The sequence below is a fragment of the Amphiura filiformis genome, unplaced genomic scaffold, assembly GCF_039555335.1.
Source record: "Amphiura filiformis unplaced genomic scaffold, Afil_fr2py scaffold_137, whole genome shotgun sequence".
NCBI classification, from domain to species: Eukaryota; Metazoa; Echinodermata; class Ophiuroidea; order Amphilepidida; family Amphiuridae; genus Amphiura; species Amphiura filiformis.
The window spans coordinates 51,441-72,471 of NW_027305601.1; the positions used below are offsets into that span (position 1 = coordinate 51,441).

The following is a 21,031-nucleotide window of genomic DNA, read 5'->3' on the forward strand; positions in this document are numbered from 1 at the left end:
TTTTAGCTTCTCTTTTTATTTGCTGCTTGTGATTTCCCGTTTCCATAGAGGGGTCAATTGGAATGACAAGGAAACATTGGCTATACTCAAAATTTGGAGAGACACGGAAAGTATTTCTGGGATAAAAAAAGCTTTGGGAGGAGATAGCCACGCTATTACATGACAAGGGGGGGGGGTCCCGATACGGTCTGGGAGCAGATACCTGTAGTGATAAAGGCACTGAAAACTCTCCATCGCACCCTCCATGATCGGGTGAAAAATTCAGGCGCAGGAGCAATTGACCATCCTTATTGGGATAACCTACACGAGTTTGGGGGGGTAGCAAAAGTTAACCCCAGAGAGTTCAGTGGGGGGGGGCAGTATGGCCCTGGATGTAGATGGAGATGAAATTTATTAAGCCATAAGCATGATAACAGAAAGGCATGCAATTGTATTTTATAAGATGATTAGGGGGGTCCCAAATATATACGGATAGAAAAATAGGGGGTGTCATAAAATATTTTTGATGACCAAAATGTAGGGAGTCACAACACAGCATGACTACAGATAGTGTGTTTATTTTATTCAAAAAGACTGATGCCTGTTGGTTTTTTTGGGGTGTGTAAACGGTGGGGGGGGGTGTCATAAAATATTTGCTGCCGAAATAGGGGAGGTCGCAATTTTATTGAAGCCGACTTTTTGTAAATTTGGGACCCCCCAAGAAAAAAATAGCATGGTGATGAGAGTCAGTGTAATTGTTTTTATTTTTTCATTTTTTCAAAGATGTCCACCATAGTAGGGCCTACATGTATAAAATGCGATATAGAGCTAAGTCTACTGTAAAATGGGACTACTTTGTCAAACTAAAATAATAATAATAATAATAATAATAATAATAGTAATAATAATAATAATAATAATAATAATAATAATAATAACAATAATAATAATAATAATAATAGAACCCACATAAATACAAAATTGGTCTTAATTTTGGAACTTTTGAATTTGCATTTTTCTTACATGACATACCTACCGCATTGTCTGTAATATGTTCTAAAGATGGGCGTTTATTGAAAGTGAATTTTCAGTGAAAACATTTAAAATCGGGTTAAATTTTCTGATGATGCTCATGTAGAAAGAAGAGATTTATGACCGGTAATAGGCTTTAACGGACATAACACGTCGGGCATACGCTGGCGAAGTTACGTCATTTATCGGATTAATTACCATAGCAATAGGTGAAAACAATTTTGAACATTTCGCGCTGTACTACAAGCAGGTTGCACTCATCACCTGTATGTATGCAATCATAGATTGAATACAATACCGGTCTTTTCAAAGATACTAATCTTACAGGTGCAACCAATCAAATGATATGATACATGACATACCTACCGCATTGTCTGTAATATGTTCTAAAGATGGGCGTTTATTGAAAGTGAATTTTCAGTGAAAACATTTAAAATCGGGTTAAATTTTCTGATGATGCTCATGTAGAAAGAAGAGATTTATGACCGGTAATAGGCTTTAACGGACATAACACGTCGGGCATACGCTGGCGAAGTTACGTCATTTATCGGATTAATTACCATAGCAATAGGTGAAAACAATTTTGAACATTTCGCGCTGTACTACAAGCAGGTTGCACTCATCACCTGTATGTATGCAATCATAGATTGAATACAATACCGGTCTTTTCAAAGATACTAATCTTACAGGTGCAACCAATCAGCATGATTCACCTATTGCTATGGTAGTTAATCCGATTATTACGTAACTTCGCCAGCGTTTAGCGCTATTGCCGACAAATGTGGACGCACTAAGGGATTAGCGGAAATATTTAATTCGATCGGACATAAGCCTAGATAAAATATCACCGGTAATAAGTACATGTGTGAACACAGCTACATCTTTCCTGCTCAATCAATATATTATAATACTTGCAAATAGATCATAGTTTACTAATCTAATCCTGTAATATAGACCTGTTATATCACCTTTACATGGTTTGTTATGGTAGGGATTAGTGTCCGATCTCTGTAATGTAATGTAAATGAAGCATATTGATATGCAGGAAGAATCGATCAGGGTGCTATCTATTAGGAAAGATAAACACTATTCAAAATATCAATAGACAAGAAGAAAGGGATGTAGAGATTTGTAATTGAGTCATGCATGATTTAACAGAAGGTTCTTTCCAAAACCCAAACGTAATGGGTTTTTTTAATCGGTTCCTAGCGTATGTTGCTTGTCAATTTGGATCAATTACGTAAATAATTATATTATGAATAACGCAACTAAATCATGTACATTGGATTCGAATTATTGTAGATTCGGAACTCTGTGTCCTGGGATAGCTACTGTGGTCATGCAACAGTCACCTTATGAACTCATGAATATCCGGTAACTGCTGATAATATACTTTATCAAGCTCAAAACAGCAATACCTTTTGCTTACACGTAAACTTAAAAAACAAAATGGTTTTAAAGATCATACAGTAAATTGAAATTCCTTACAAGATTCATAAACCAAGAAATAAAGAACAGAATGAATTTCTTGGTTTATGAATCTTATTAATTTTAGATGATCAAATTCTTTATTTTCAAAGTTTCTTTGCAAAGCAGGGTTAGGGTAAGGGAGTTAGGGTTACGCCGCGGGTGTCGACCGCAGACGACAAGTTTCAAACTTTTCAGAATTTTACATTTTCATGACCATATTTGAAATTTTTTAAAATTACTACAAACAAGCCTATCATTTGGCCACTTTTATCATATTTACACCTTGATTACCATCAAAATTGACGAGCATTTTGCAAAAAATAATTATGTTGACGTCACGGTAGATTAGAATTCCCAAATTGTCCATTAATTTTAAATGTACATTAATACTGTTTTAAGAATAGTCTTGAAGAAAGACTACTATTTGCCACACTGTTTGAAGTAAAGGCTGGATATGTAGATATTATATACAAGAAGTGTACAAAATACACAAAATATACAGTGCTAAGATACAGTCAACTTGCTCTATACTGATTACAGTTAGAACGCTGGACAACCGATTCTTTTGTTGTGCAAGGCTCACTCAGTCATTTAATGAGGCAATACAAACGGTCGAATTTGGTGTTGAAATGAGCATGCTTGATACTGTATTTTTTTCCAAATCCTAGTGTTAAACTTAGGCGTGAAATTCAGTCATTTAGTGTAAGCTTTTCGATTTTGATAGGCTTCAACTCTGCCCGCGATCGTTTTTATTTTTGGTCAACCTTTTAGCTTTTAAAGTAATATAGTTCGCTAATGAAGGATTTTCCCAACTTTCTAACGCACATCACCGTAAGCGATATATCATAGTTTTGTCAGAATTTCCGTTTTGATTTCACCATTTTTTACTGCCGGCTGAATTTTTTTTCAAAATCAACGCGTGAAATCGGAGGCTAATACTAGCATTGTGGATCGATATCTCTGGGTGCCGTAGGAAGACCGACCTGGCAACAGTGTTGCCCGAACTTCAATATAGCAAAGAAATTCCCAGGCCTATGACACTGATCATGTTAAGCACGACGAAGATCTTTTATCACGTGAGTGATTAATTATTTGATTTCATCATCACCGTGATCATCGGATCAATGTGTTGAAATTTGCTTCTCCTCAAAACAACTTTGCCCAACATTTGGTAAAAAAATCAACAATCTTACATGCAATTGGGCAATATTTTAAACAAAACTTTCATTTACAAAACATAAATATTACGCTGTTTGTTTTATCAAGCAAACTGTTTGGAACACGCTTCCAAATAACCTTCGTAACATCCCCAGACTTTCGTTATTTAAACGCCAGCTTAAAACCAATCTTTGTAAATTGATTGTTTTTTATGTTTGTTTGTCAATTTCGTGCTTTACGCGCTTTGAGTTCCTCATCGGAAGAGATTGTGCCTTATAAGAACCATTCATTATCATTGTTAACTTAAACAGGTTTTTGTTTAAGTTAATTAAGTTAAAAACAGGTTTTTGTTTAAGCGAATTATATTAGTTTGAAACGCTAAAAAATGAATTCCGAAAAAGGCTCGCGGACGGATGTAAGGCCTATAAAAATCAAAAATCTTACACTACGCGACACAATTTCATACCTAATTTTAACACCAGGATTTTAAAAAAAATGTATATCCAAGCTTTATGTTTTTAACTGACATTACTGAATAAAAAAAATATTGCTTTATATTTGACCGAGAAAATCAATTTCATAGCAAAAAGGTGTATCTCTGAATTGTGCTGATTTTAACATGTATCGATCGACTTTTAGCGCGACTATGCATCACAAAAGAATCCGTTGTATAGCGTTCTAACCATGGAGCTATTAAAGATGGAGAAGCAATAGATTATGTAACGCATTGTTCACTTGTGCCGATTTGAAATCTGACAAGCTATTCATCGAAAGGTACCTTTTGTTTGGGACAAAGGGCTTCCGCCATGAAATCGGTAAGCTGGCCGAACAGTGTATTAACGCTTTACCTAGCAGGCTACTGTCAATAAGTGATCAAACGAAAGTCGCGTGAAAGCGCCTATTGGAACGAAAAGTGCCTATTGTTACCATAAAACCCAAGGGTGTGATTGAGTAGCCGTAAGCACAAAAGGCACATATTAGCCGCTGATGTACAGTTCGTTGTCACCCTACTGAATTTAGGTGCTTCACTTAAATAAATTGAATGCGCTTGCTGAATGATTACACATCAAGGCTACCATGTCTGCATGTCTATAGTAATGGTAATAGCTACGTATACATGTAACATATAATAATAACATATAATAAGTATACCGGTATAGGCCTATATAAAAGTTGTTTCACAAATTGACATTTTATTTTATTTTAAGAAAGAGAATGTCATAAACAGTGGCGTACTGAAGGGGGGGGGAGCTCTTATGGGGAGCTCTTCTGTGAGAGGTCTTGGGAGGGGATGAGGGAGGTAGAGGTTGAGGAGGGGATATGAAGAATGACAGGGGGACTGGAGGAAGACAGAAAAAGGAAGAAATGAAGAGAAATAAATAAATAGATGTAAATAAATAGAAAGGTAAGGAAAATGATAGGAATGAGAGGGGACAAAAGGAGGGGATGGAGAAGGGAAGGGTGATAAGAAGAGGGAGTGATACTTTAGCAAGGAAAGAATAAGTACAGAGAAAGGAAAAGAAAGGAATGACAAATAAATGTAGGCCTTATAATAAGTATTATAGAAACTAAACACAGCCCCCCCCCACATAGGCCTAACACTAACAGCACTATAGGCAGCCATTCGATATTTAAAACGCCCAGTCAGATGTATTTTACACCTGCTAAGCACAAGTCACCCAATTTCGAAAATTGGACGTTGAATGTACACTCTCATGAATATTGATTGGCAACATTTTCCAATATGTCAGCGCTCAAATCGGACACAATAGAACAATAGACCATTCAGTGCGTTGGTTCTAACTGATTATAGCTATATTCTGATCGGCAGCCTGAATTATTATGAAATAGGATCAAACACGATAGCTGCAGTGCTAAAGATAAAACACATATAAATTTTGGTGTAAATTGGAAGTGGAAAACTCTTTCCAAGCGCCCTTATGTTTGGATTTAATAAGTATGCAAATCTGATGCAGTGTTAAAACATATAGACCCTACATGTACAATTGCTCGTAAGTTAATAAGTTATACTCTAAGTGCCCTGATGTATCCGCTTAAAGTCATAATGTACGATCTTTTTTCAGAATTTACCTTTATTTTTTTCAAAACCGATTTTTTGGCATATTTGTAATACTTACACATGTTCTAACTTAAATCTATGAGCAAACTGTCAAATTCGTCCTATTTGTAGTAAAACGGGACGATTTTCTGTTGGTCCGACATAAAGTCATAATTTTAGATTATGACTTTATGTCGGCCACGATCGCAAACCGTAGTCTCGTACAAAACTAGCTTGGTTACGCTCCCTTCACATGTGGAGGGAGCGTAACCAAACTGGCCGCGTAGGAGACTAACTCTTGAGGCCGCACTCGCTGTCCTAATCTAAATAGTGCGAGATGTTTCGAGTGATAGAGGTGAAGTTTATGATGTTGTTTCTTTGCAAATTCCCAATGTTTTTCGCGTCCAAATGTATTGGGAACTTTCACAATGATTGCATATTATCATTTTAGAAGAAAAAAAGAAAAATCTCAAAATTTAAAAAGATCGTAAGTGTACCAAGCAAATTGCTCTCGTGATTAATAGCTATAGCCTATACTCTGAGTAGCTGGACTTATGAAGTAACATCAAGCTTTGTACAGAATATGCTTTACCAGTGATAAAATATAACACATGCGAATTGCGCTTTATTGGAAGTGATTTAGTTCATTACAGTTTTCCATGATACTTTTAACCGAGACTTTTAAATGAGAAAAGAACGTCTGCTAAGACTCAAAACGATAGCATAATACATCATGTAAAAGTTGTGTCAAAATGATTGGTACCCATTTGTTTTCATTCATCATGTTCATAATAAATGGATGAGTATGACACATCAAAATTCGACATGAAATCAAAATAATTTGTAGATTAATTGCCATAAAAAGTCATAAATTATTCATTCTGAACATTTTAAAAGCATCTAATGCTGCATTTGGAAGAGTCAGCATTTTCAACAAACATCAAAATTGATGGGTACCAATCATTTTGACTATGCAGCCTGTAGAGACAACGTTAGCATTATATAATTGACCAAAGCAGCCTATTCAAGCATGAAGCTTATTCGAAGGAAAAAAACAGTAAGGAAAATGGTTGGTTATTTCTTTATACTCAAACCACATTCAGAATTATTTCAACAAATTTGTTTACACTCACAAATACTTCCATTTGATAACAATATTAAACTAGTACTTTTCATGAAATACCGTAAAACCTCGTCTACAAGCATATATAGCGTTTTTGATGAAAGCTAAATTAAAACGTAACGAGCGTGAATATGCCAATACAATAGATTGGTCTCACAATAGCACTTGTTTGTATATGCTTGGATCTGTAATTTATTTGCTCAAACTCCATAATGGCGCCCGGATTAATTTAACTTTCATCAGAAGCACTCTATATGCTTGTAGACGAGGTTTTACCGTAGGTGAAGTAATTCTTTCTTGAAGTGTCGATTGCTATTATAGAACTGAGCGTGCTTTCCGAATTCGATGTCCTTGATTTCATGAAGTTCATTGACTCATTAATGATGAAGGTCTGATACTTGCCTGTTATAACAAGAAATACAGGAAAGTTTCTAACTTATTCATCTCAAGCGTCGGTTACAACAATGCATTGCAAACATGCATACACCTGACAAGTTTGGGAAAAGTGTGGTTCAGCACTGACGGGTCGCTTAATGTCCTTTTAAAGCTCGGAGGTAGAACTTAATTTTCATGAACAAGTTTAAGATGGTTTTATGTTTTACCATTTCCAGTGTACTAAATCCTATTATGGTCCGAGGTCATCCACGAACTCTCAGAGAGCTTTCAAGAGACCATCATGCATTGTCATGTGCAGAAATGACACGACTGAAGTTATATATAACGCCTGAGGCAGATCTTTTTGAATGAACTTGTCGTAGTTTCCATCCGAATTGTTTATCCACTTGTTTAATCGTTATTTCTTATTTTAATGCAATGCAGCTAGTTTTTGCAAATATGTACAATGTTGACCACCCACAATGCTAAGCCAATGGATAGCTCTTGTCGTAACCAGCAGGTCGAAGCCGCTAGCCGAGAGTCAAAGCTATGCAAAGGTCTGGTGAAGCCTTTGAAGCGTGACGTTTGTTAATCACGGATGGAAAACTTTGATTGAATTGTTTTCGCAGACAAGTAGTTCTTCGCCATTGTCTTTGAGTGCTATTCCCCAGGGAGATATGACTTCTTTAGTCAGGATTCCAATATAGTCACCTGTGAGAGAGTAGCGATAGACTGCTGGGGGTCCTGTGCTGCTGGCGACGAAGACTTCATCTTGGACAACGCATAATCCTGTAGGGTTGAAGTTACCTCCAGGTGGTTTGGCAAATGTGTGGAGTTGAGTACCGTTGGTATCGTACACGCAGGCGGCCTGTTGACTGTTACCATGATCGCTGATAATAACACGGTCATCTGCGATGGTGGCAATGAAGCATGGAAACATGTTAACGCTGAAGCCAGATACGCGTGCACCATCTTGATTATGGATACTAATGTACTGACTTGAGCTTCCGACATAAACGTGACCCTTGGCGTCAATTGCTAGACCGTACAACTGGGAACGCTCATTGTATGACCAGGTGCCGTTAGGATTCTGAGCAGCAAATATTTGCTTGAAATTTCCATCCGCGCTGAAAACTTTCACGTATGGATTATAGTCCGTAATGAAACAGTCGCCATTTTGCGCGATTGCCAGGCCCCATGGCCACGAAACACCTTGAATATCGGTACCACCTGCATTGCTTGTTTGAATTTGCCGCTTGGGTGTGCCATTGTCATCAAAAAGAAGAACGTAATGGCCACTTTGGTATGTAGCTACCACAATGTCATCATTTCTACCGAGAATGATGTATCTTCCCGCTATGAACTGTCCCGATGCGATAGTCTTTCCTAGAGTCCATTGCTCGTAGGTATTGAGTGAACCGAGAGAACTCATGCCGTTGTCAAGATTCTTGCTAGGTTTGAATTCAACTTTACCCATTGACTTTCTGACAGGTTTTGGATTCAACTTGGACATTTGTTGCATGGTATTAGAGAGCGATGAATACATTGTGGCTACATCATGCTCAGAACCATTCTGTGTAATCTGTTGTGTCATCTCCAATGATGTACAAAGACGTGCTTTCTGAAATTGTAGACCATCTCTGTGTGCTTCTATCTCCTTGATTCGTTTTGCCTCTAATTCATTCATTTTCTGCGTGAATTCCGATTCTGCTTCCTTTGATGTCTTCTTGTAGAGACTGATGGCTTTCTTCACGTTGGCTCTCAATTCTTTTGCGGTTTTTTCATCGAGCGCAGTGGCAGTATCGATAGCTTTGGGAACGAGCTCAACTTGCTTGAATAACTCTTGGAGTTTGTCATTTCTCTCTTCAGCCGCACTCTTCAGGTCTATCTGATTATGATCAGGACGCGGGTGGTCGACGACGGTACAATCTCTGCACATAGGTTCGTCGCAGGTCTCGCAGTAGAAATTCAAAACCTCACGCGTGTGCTTCGGACACATCTCTTGTTCAGGCAGATTGTGCATAGTCAACTTTCCTGTGCGCAGCTCTTCCAGTGTTAACACGTGATGATGTATCAATATTCGCAACGATTTGTGACTATCCACACATTTCTTGCACAAGAAATCGTTGCACTCGACACAGCGACCAACAGCCTGATTGTCGGAATTAACGCACGATGTACATGGAATCTTGGCATCTTTCTCGTACAGTTGCTTCATAATCTCATTACGCTCTTTCAATTTGCTGACGAAAAAGTTAGTCCGGAGTTCCTTGACCCCACCTTTTGGTAACGGAAAGTCCTCGCGACAGATGGGGCACGATACCACGTCCTTATACTTATCCGAATTTTTCTCTGCCGAGCTTTGAGCCCAACTGGTGAGACATTTCAAGCAGAATGTATGAAGACATGGTAGTGCCTTAGGTTTGTCAATAGCGGCATGGCAAATGCCGCACTGAACAAGATCGGCGTTACTAACAGTTTCTTCGAGGTTTAATAGCTTTGAATCGGCCATATCGTTCGTCTGTGTCCCTGGTCTCTCCGTACATGTACACGAAATAACAACTCGCGACTCGTAGCATGTCATGCATGTGAGATGCTTTGGAGTCGATCAAAGTCTATGATTTGACTAGCAATATATCACTAGTCGGATTTTGATGTATTTCGATAAGGACTGTGTAAGATCTGGATTAAATCCAGATTCGCGTGTTATGCCACGTAACGCACGTTTTTTGTCACAAAGGCATGGCGCAAAACGTCCTGCTGTATCACCACATTAAGTTGAATCGGTTCCAAGAGTATGGACTTATTAAAAGAATTCCGGATGGTGCGACTAAATTGGATTCGAATTATTGTCGATTCGGAATGATGTGTTTCGGAATAGCCACTTTGATCATCTGATGGTCACCTTCTGAACTCAGCAATATCGTTTGGGTATTTATATGCACACACATCAAACATAATACTGTAAACGATGATAATTAACTCAACATTGCATCGTCAGCATGGTAAATCATTATGAATGTCAATTCTTTTCGCCAATCATCAAAATTTCGAAATTTTAAAAAAGGTACATTTTATATTTGTGGTCACCATTCGGATGCTGCTACTGATATTTTGTTTTTTGCCCATGATTGAGCTGTTGTAATGTAACAAAATTTCCCAAAACCTCATCAAACATGGCATGAACTGGAAGATAAGCCTATAAGGAAAATGTTTTTTAATTGGTTCGAATTTAGTTTCTCTAACACGATTTGTCAATAACATTATTTTGATACATGGCCAGGTGAGGAGATTGGTAACGCACCAATTTGGAAAATGTACAAAAAAAAATCTCCAGTGACACTGTTGATAAAAAACATAGTCCAACTCACATGTGAGACACATTCTTGCATTCACAAAATAAATGCAAAATTGTTTCAGGCAATTCATTACAAAAGTAACAATTGGGTGAATCCACCCTACCAATTCTGTGAACAAAATTATTTGTACAAATTGCCCTGTGAAAAACTTTAAAAATAAAAAGATCGTAACCGGGTATTAATAGTACATTTAAAACTGCTACTATCATGACTATGCACACAGTTCCATTCAATTTCATCAAAAACATCGAGACAATCAACCCAAGAGTTGAGTAGACATGTTTTGAAACCTTCTCTGCCTCCAAAAGCGAAGCAGAAATAGTATCAAAAATGTTTTCTTGAATGTTCTTAGGGGTCTGGAACCAATTCAAAGATATTCCATTCATTAAAGAATTATATTTTCGCCTGTTTTAATGAAAATATCAAATTCTAAAACCAAATCTTCAAAGGTTTTAACTAAATTGTGACTTATTATCCTTTATCATCCCAAGGGTAAAAGAAAAACTTTTTTGTTTTTAACCGAACATCTTTATTCCACCACACGGGGTCCTGGAGATGGAAATCAGACCAGTTTAAATTTTCCTTAATCCTGCTTTTGTATAAATACCGTAATTTGGTAGTCTCAATTATACATTATATTACAGTGGATTCCCCCGGTTGTGGGCAAAAAATTGAACTCTACAAATTGGAATTAAGGAAAAAAATACCTTTCTTTTGCTTTTTGTTTGACAACAATCAATATTGCCAAAAGTGTGGTGGAACGTGCCAGATTACAGCAGTACTCGCCGTACGCCAGAGTTTCTAGAATGCTGCTAAAATAAGAACATTTTTAATGCTAATTTATTGCACATTCTAGGGAAGCGTGGTTACCTTTTTGAAATCGCAGAGTGGGAGAGTTTTCAATGAAATATTGTTTGTGTTAAAACTGAAGCATCCTATGTATAAACAAATATATGAATATTAACTGCACATCATAAATAACGATTCGTAATACCCAATCGTGCTAAAATTTATGTGGTTTAGGAGGCAGAGAATTTTATTTCAATTTTATATACGCCAAAATATTTTCTGAATTTAGTCAAAATTAACACTCAATTGATGGTAAAAATTTTATGTAAATTTTACGTAGGTCTCGACAAAAGATTACTGTTTCGTCTTTATGGGAATCTAATCTCCAATATCTAGAAGAAACTTTTGAGGACCTGCGTGGAATTCTCCTATAAATTGCAAACATCCAGACCGTGTATACACGAAAAATGGCTGAACCACATGTATATACCCGGTATAATATAGCAGTATAGCACGTGCAGCCGGAGCAGCCTAGCGAGTTCAAATCGATAATGTATTGTGCATGTATAGCTGCCCATTTTATTGTCGGATTTCTGTATGTAGAACCCCGGTGTAGAACACGCAGTTATCAACAATTGAGCGCTATTAATACACATTAATGTTTTTAAACAAATAAAATGTCAAAATATGGTACGTTTTCTGTCTTTGCTTGTCACGTGGTATGTTGAAGTAATGAAGTTGCGATTATATGTTAAAATTTTCACGATGCCACCCAACAAGTCCTTGTGGCCGAGCGGTCTAAGGCGCTGGTGATGTGTCGATACTGTATAGCCCTACATGATAGCGGCGCAGTGCAGCGTGGGTTCGAGCCCCGCCGGCGCCTCTGCCGAACTAAATTTCCTTTTTTTTAATAGCTTTTAATTTCATATTATGTTAGGGAAATGTATGTATGGCGAAGAGTGGTGTGGGGCCAGATCAGTCGAAAAGGTGTGTTTCTAGAACTTGTATTTCGAAGGTACATATATTAAAATTGATTTCTTGGAAGTTTGACACATGCCTACGATTTGGAAGGAACTCGTTCTGAAGCAAATCTATGAAATCACCTGTCGAAAAAAAAAAAAAAGTGCCAAATTCGAAGACCCAATTCGTACACTCCCAGTGAGAATCTAATAAGGCCATGAAAATAGCAATGGAAAGATGATAATCTGTAAACCTTCCCCTTTAATAGGCACTATAACTTTCATGCTTCTGATGATTATTTCTAGGCCATATTTCATACTTAATATTATCAAATTAGGGCACATTTTGACAAAGGAATTAAATTGCCACGCCCTGCTGCCTGCTCTATTCACAGTTTCATAGAGTTTAGTCCAGTTTCTGTTTTTGTGTGTTGTATGGTGCTTTCGACTACCACGGTCATATGCACCATTAGCAGTCCAAGAGAGCGCCAAATATGGATCAGGAGTATTACATAATAATACCCTGCTATGACAATAGCTGCACTAGGTTAATCGTATAATCTCCTTATGTGGTTAGCATGGCCAGGAAATCCACAAGGTCAGCCAATGTATGTACATGTATTCGGTACATGTGCCATATCTTTACAATGGGTGATAAATTTCTGGTTTGTTTTATTTCAAAACGCAACAGTCGATATTCTAAAGCTTGGTCCAAATCCAAGAGAAGAACCAACTCTAGTAATTTATGTGGTTTCAAATTATATCGGCCGTTGCCTTTTTGATAGAAATGGTGTTTGTTGATGTGCACAGTTTCCCATTAGATCATAACATGCTGTTGTACATCCAAGGTCAAAGGTCTTTTAATCCATATTTGGCGTTGTTCTGGGACTGATTAGCTAGACATAATCCTGTTAAACTCTAGACAGCAGCTGTGTTCCACTGCAATACGTTTTATGCTTCACTGCACCTTCATTATTTCCATTGTCCAGACGGCGTGGTGCCACGTTGAACATGTTTCCTGTGAAGTTACCCATACGGTGTAATTTCCGTGCATTCCAACAAACCAAACGGTATCTTTTCAGTGCCACACCTGGCTGAGTCAGCCGAGGGAATAGCAAAGCCGTGGCCAAAACGCAACATCGGATCCTCCGGCTAGCTGAAATCCTCGCATCCAAGCCTGTTCCCCACTGCCCAAGTTAGAGTGACCCATCCGACACCACGAGGAGGTTTGGGTTGAGTTGCCCGCGAGCATTCACCGGGCCTTGCCGGGCAGAGTTTAGTCCATGATTAGACACTAGCTTATATACCTTTTTCGTAATTGCCCACCTTTCGCTGTAAATGGGGTAAACATATTGATGTCACGTGACAAAAATGTCGAAAGCGAGGGCAAATTTCGCCGTAGATGGGGTAATCATGACAAAAAATATCGAAAGCGAGGGCAAATTCGATGTTTACCACCTTTCGCCGTAGATGGGATAAACATATCGATGTCACGTGACAATATCGAAAGCGAGGTCAAATGTTGCCGTAGATAAGTGACAAAAAATATCGAAAGCGAGGGCAAATTCAATGTTTACCCCAACTACGGCGAAAGATGGGCAATTACGAAAAAGTCTATAGGCCTAAGCTTTTAAAGTCTCAACTCAATACATGTTCTAAAATGTTTGAAATCATAAAATTGATATCATTAGTTACTTATTAAAATAAACACACTTCACAAAAGCAGTTGCTACAGAGACATTGGACTTTTAATTGTAACTTCAAATACTAATCAATATTCAAGGTAACCTTTCAACAATACCACTAAAGAAGGCCATGCAAATAAAATAGTATACAAATATTGACTGCTATGAGGGGGCACAGTTAAAATTATAGGCCCGAGGTGATGTCAAAACCATGACTATGCCCGAAGCGAAGCTGAGGGCATAGTCATGGTTTTGACATCACTGAGGGCCTATAATTTTAAACTGTGCCCCTGAATATTAAGCAGTCATTATGTGTTTTATATACCGAATAATATAGATTCTTCTATAACTGTGACCGCTATAGTCTCTTTTACAACACTGTAATCAACGCCGGCCGTATAGTGGGTGCGTAATGTATACGAGCGATCTGTGTATTCGGGGTTGCGAATATCCAATTGTTTTCCAGGCACAGATGATTCTATGCCCGGGGCACAGTTGTTGCTTATGACGTCATCTTGATAGAAAAAGGGGGCACAACTATTTTAATGACTCCACTTTTAACCAATCAGATGAGAGGAATCTATATAAGAGGTATATAATACGCGTTATTTAATGGGATTATTCGTGATTTGCAGAACCAGAAGATCCCAAAGTGCATCAAAATAATTATTTTTTTAATTTTTGGAACCGGGGCATAGATGAATGGCAAACCGAAAAGGAGTCGATAAAGACAACATCTGATAGAGTTATAATTCCAGACAGAGATAAAAAGACTAAATCGCGTCCCGAAATTCTGACAACTAGACAGAAAATGTCGTACTGCGCAGGTCGGCAACCAATGACGGCGCGCCGCCTTTGCCCTGACGTCATACGCGATTTAGTCTTTTATCTCTGTCTGGAATTCTAGAGGCAATTCCACGGTAACAGAAGGAGGTTTGAACTCATTTTAATACATTTCAAACTTAAGGATCACAATAATATTTATAAGTTACATCAAACAAATGTTACCATTTCATTACTTTAAAAACTACCTTCAAATTTCTCATTTTATTTGTGCAGAAATATATTTCGTGTATTAAACATAAATATTAATGAGGTTGGTAGCGAAAGCAGGCGTGATTGATTGAGTTACGCAGTTTTTGCACCGGCAAACATGATGAAAATGAGTACCATAAAAGACTGGTTTCCAAAATAATGGCACCAATATTTTGGTACATTAGCACTATTAAAATCACCGCAAAAGCTTCATATTATATGATAATAATAATATTGTATGGCTTATATTCATGTGATACGAGAATATACCGCACTCGTCATGAAAATAACAAAGGCATTTTCATGACTTATGCGGTATATTTTCGTATCACACTTAACTTCGAGACTGAAACATTGAAACTGAAAAGTTCTCGCTTTTGGTAGTTATACTTTACGAATGAAATGTGCTTTCCTTTGATATTAAATTTTACCAGTGAAATGTGCTTTACTTTGATACTGAATAAAATTTACGAATGAATTATGCTTTCCTTTGATACTAATAAACTTAACGCATTTGTTTTCCTTATAATGATAACGAATACAATTTGAACTAAATAAACTTTGTAAAGTAGGTAATGGTGCCTCCAACGGACAAGGTACAAAACACACCAAGGATCAAAGGATGATACAAGAGGATACCTAGAATTTATAAAAACAGAAAGATTCGAGCCAGGTATACCAACTTGGTGTGGGGAAGAAAGACAAAGACAAGATAAAAAATAATGCAGTATGTAAACCAGAATGGTGTACATGCACTGTTACGTCTGCATTAGAAAAAATCCAAAACCACAGGGATGGTAGACAAAGTTAACAAAAATACAACCGACGTTTCGAGCAGATAAACTGCTCTTCTTCAGTTTTTGACAACAAAATATAAAAGCAAACAACAAAACTACATACTGTAACTGTAGTTAAAAAACAATTTTGTTAAAATTCAAGTCAAAAAGAAGAGCAAGTTCAAATAGAACTCAGTAGCAAACAAAGCTCAGAGCAAAATAAGCACGTCTTACCTCTATGAAAGACGGTTCACTGATATTTCTTTGCAGACGTAATACGTGTGCATGTACACCATTCTGGTTTACATACTGCATTTGTTTTTATCTGGTCTTTGTCTTTGTTCCCTACACCAAGTTGGTATACCTGGCTCGAATCTTTCTAAATAAACAAAAAAAAATGAAAAATGATTTTCTTAATGAACTCTAAGAACAAAATAACTAAATGTTAAGAGTAAATCGTGCTTTCCTGTGATACTAAATACAATACAATACGAAAGAAATGAAGGGGTGGATGTAATCTAGTAACCCTCCAAAAACACATGTTACTGGTTTTAAGAGAAACCATTTTTTGACCACATAGTCAGTGTGTGAAATCAGAGATGCATTAAGTAAAGCATAAAGTACATGGGTTTTGCAACATATAATGTGAGTTGCTGGAATTATTTGTGTAATTATTAATTTGAAACCAGTCACTTGTTTGAGGGTTAGCACTATGTTGCACAATAGATCATGTACTATTATATTGTTGTTTTTGTACCTTCTTTCTAGACCCTGGAAACGCTAAATAAATTGGATATTTCTTATAAGAAAATGACAAATCTAAATGTATGGGATGTAAGAAACATGTTCTCAGTGATTCCAAATAGAGATTCAGCTTTCAGTGTTTCTAGATGATCTGAGAAACTGGACTGAAATGTTGGTGCAATATAGTGTTAACCATCAAAATGGACATGATAGAAGTGACTCGTTTAAACCTGAGTGTACATGCTATATCTTAGATAATCATTGATATTCCTGATTATAACACATAGTGTTGATAAGCGCAATGATTAGAGTTTTGTTGAGAATGAACTAAACACCAGCTTTACAAACATTTTTAACGCAACTGTTTTTGAAACCAGTAACAAGTCGGTTGAAAAATAGGTGAGGGTTAGGACTATATTACACCCACCCCTTCAAATGTTCCTTTGAAACTAATAAACTTTAAGAGTGAAATGCTCTATTTTATATTTATACTAAATCAACTTTAAAGTGCTTTCCTATCCTATCCTAATACAACTATAAGAGTATTAACACAACACAGAAACTGCCTACAACCTTTTTTTTTTTTGTTACAGAAGACAAACCAAAATTTGAGAAACGATGGAGCGTAAAGCTAGGAGACAAAAATCTGTGATCGGTTGAAAAATCCGTAATACAACACAGATTTGTCACCGATTTTTTTGACCCGTCACAGATTTTTCACGGTAACATGTCTCCTATGAAGCATTTATAACAAGACTTTGGACCAAAACTTGTTTGATTGGCGTAACACAAAACAATAGAATAGGTAAGTCGGGATTGAGTGTTTCCCCTTTTCTTTTTACTATTGCTTTGTTTTTTTTGTTTTTGTTTTTGGTAAAAGACTACTAAATCTTACTTGTTTTCGAATACTAAGAGACAGTCATAACGTTGGATATCATGAGATTGTTGAAATACATATTTTTCTTTTTTTCATAGCTTCTTTTTAACTTCAAGTGGTTATAAACTAATTTGTGGCATTTTTAGAGTATATTCATTACCACAGTGTATCAAATGTTTACCTTTTTCTTTTCCTCCCTTATAATAATAAATAAAAACAATATCCAGGGTCGGCAACATATTTAAGATTGGTCGGGTTACGCCAGTCAAGCAGTTTTTCTTTGCCTACTTTACGTCACTTTCCTTAAACCGGTTGAAAGGGTAACACCTGGTTTTTCGATCCAAATAAACCTGATTGAAAAACCAGGTTTATTGACGAAAAAACAGGTTTTTCAGTTCTATTGTGCAATATACTTGCCATAGGTGTTCCCAACAAAAGGAGGTTAGTATGTTTTTATGATGTGATAATTGCTGCTTATGTTTATCAGCCGACGGCGATTTGGTAGATGATGTACGATCCGGCCGACTACTTTTCCGTATCTTCAATTGGAGCGATATGCAAAAGACACATAATAATAAGATATTAAGAATTTCATTTTCTATAATTCTTGTATAACGACATCACAAAAAACAGTATAGGTAATGAAGAAGTCGAAGCATTCATAATGCCCCTATGTGGCCATAAAAACTAACCACCCATAAGATTTTACCTTTTTGCTTATACCTCAAGCACGGTATGTCGCAGGTAGGTCAAACTATACTTTTTCTGAATCCTTGCAGAAATAATCCCTGAAATAATTTATTGTGTTTGTTAACCAGATTTGAGCAACTTCTTGTCTACCGAAAGTACAACCTGTCATTCTCACTAAGGTCTAAGGCTATTCTAACACTTTTTAGGGCGCCATCTACGGCTGGGCCACTTATTTGGCATGACTTTGTAAAAAGCTTCTAATTTCACTCTTGCTAGATTTACTTCGCAATTGCTTTGCTTAAAGTATGCCCAGCTTAGAAATAAAACCTCGATTTGCTTGGATTTGTTTTTATTATTGTTTACAAATTTAATATGCACGGGATGAAATCTTGTGCGTATATTCTTTGTTGTGAAATACCAAAATTAATGGACTCATAAAAACGAAATGAAATACAAAATTAATGGACTCATAAAAACACCAAATATACCCGGCGACGAATGGCATGATAGAGCCGGCAACTTGTGAAACCGCCCGGCCGTATGGCACTCCATAATTATACTCTGTTAGTTTTGTGGGGTTCATTATCGAACCCCAACGGTTTTAGCATGTATTTATATTATTTATTAACATAGGCCTATTTGTTTGTGATATTTCAAGCGTTTTAACATTTCAAAATAATCCCATTGAGAACACTTGAAAACATAAAGCAGGAGTTTAAAAAGAATTCGATCCTGGATATCATAATATCATAATATGTCCACTTGGAAAACAACCCTTAACAAACCTATATTTTAAATAAAATAATTCTGCTCCAACAACCCCCACAGCATGATTTCCTAACAATAGTAACTGAAATGGTAAGATCTTTATTCCTTCTTATTTGAAACTAACCCTCTTTCGTCCCATGCAGTACGAGTTTACACCTCTCTCACTGCAATAAAAATGCTTTACTTTTCCTAATATTTCTTTGCTTACTATGCTAATGTTACATGATTGTTTTAAAGGAAAAAAATGTATCCAAACGGTTACATTTCAGCCCCGGGCACTTCAATATGAAATGGATATAGGTGCAGGGCTGGCCAGTAAGGGGCATCCGGTGATAGCAAAGTATAAAAAATATAAGGTCATTGCAAGCCTGAGAATATGATTTTTGGCATTCTGTGAGAGCAAACATCAGTGTACAAAATATGGGATCATTGGGTGAGAGAGGGACCGTTTGGATCTAAATTAGGGGACATTGAGTGAGAATATTTTAACGGGTCTTTGGGTGAGAGCCAAAAGAAGCCTCGAAAATCAATGATAGACGACTCGTTGCTGTTCAGATGGAAATATTAGGGTCTAGGTCTTTGGGTGACAGATCCAAAGGAAAATATGGGGTCTTTGGGTGACAGAGCATGTGCTGGTAATGGGGTCTTTTGGTGACAGCGATGGTGAAAAAGGGGGGTCTTAATAGCCTGGAAAATTTGGGAAATTTTGCAATCTGAATATCCAATAGAAGTCATTGGGTGCATCATTTTTACAATATTTTCAAAACAAAAAAGGGCCCGAACTCATTTTGTACAATTTTACTTGAGATTTGATTTTCGCAATTACGAAAGCATACATGGCTTGATGTTGAACATGTTGAAGTCAGCATTGAGTCCGTCTTAATACTGACTTTTTGTGTGATAAAATGTGACGAGCCCTGCATATCGGCGGGCCCGCAGTAATTTTCACTGGCTTTTGGGCCGTGGACCCGCCTTGCCTAAAATAACCGTCAGACCTAATACGAATGTCCCGACTGTGTGGTTTTTAGTCTTGAGCAGTGATGGGCCTACTCAATTACATGCAATTTAACTTTTTCTCTTCTCTTTTTCTTCCTTTTCTCTCTTTTTTCTCCTTTTCTCCCTTTCTCTTCTCTCTTTTTCCTTTTTTGGGGGTGTGGGGGGTGGGGACCAAAATGTGGGGGGACATTTGATATTGTGTCACTCACTTTAAAAAGTGTGGGGGACGTGTCCCCAATTCGGCACTGATTTGGTAAAAATAATGATCTAACTTGAAAATCGCTGTTTCAGGAAAAAGAGATTTTGAACACTTGATGTTTTTCTTTTGAATAAAATAAATTACTAAAGAAATCTAATATCTTAGAAAATATAAAAATCTTTTTATTTGCAAAAATTTGGCTAAAGAAATGACAACCATTTATCTCGTCCAAATTTCAAGTTAGATTGTTTTACCAAATCAGGGCCGCCATGTCCCCCCACCCAATTTACGCCCATGCACTGGATATGAGCAGTCAGCAGGGTAGATTATCAGTAGTAGAGCACTCGTCCGACTAGCGAGAGGTCTGGGGTCAAGTCCCCGCACAGGCAGGTATGTCCGGAGCTTTTATTTTGGTATATCTGCCTAAGCATATCATGTTTCTATTGGTAAATTCATGTTTAACTGTGCTAGTGTGCGATGCGTAATTCTTCTATGTTACAAAATATACTAACCTATGCATGTTCCAGTAGTACCAGCTCCAGTGTAACCTGCATTACATGCACATGTGAAGGAACCATCGGTATTGGTGCAAGCAGCATTTGTATCACAATTATTATCCGTAGCCAAAGTACATTAATCAACCCCGTCATCAACATCTGTATAAAAACATTAAACAAGATATTTTTCTAAATGACCTATGAAGAATAACATCTTTTGAGGAATTTTAATTGTTAAAATGTTAAAACAGTTTTTAGTGCATAGGAAATAGTGCATTACCCAATATAGAATAAATGATATTATTGTGGTAACGTTTTTGTGAAAACATTGTTAACAATTGGTTTTTTATTACTGTTTGTAATAATTGGTTAATTGAGTTAAAAATAATCAAGGTAACAAAATCAATCTCACAATCTTCGAAGTGGAAAGCCAAATCAGTTGAAACACGGGACATCGAATT

At 37.0% G+C, this 21,031-nt stretch overlaps 1 protein-coding gene across 1 annotated transcript; it reads right to left on the reverse strand.

Annotated features, from left to right (window-relative positions):
- Window positions 1–7,788: 7,788 nt before the first annotated feature.
- On the reverse strand, window positions 7,789–9,708 carry LOC140145108 (E3 ubiquitin-protein ligase TRIM45-like). Its single transcript, XM_072166888.1, has one exon. The coding sequence runs from the start codon at window positions 9,706–9,708 to the stop codon at window positions 7,789–7,791; it is 1,920 nt and encodes a 639-aa protein (XP_072022989.1).
- Window positions 9,709–21,031: the final 11,323 nt, after the last annotated feature.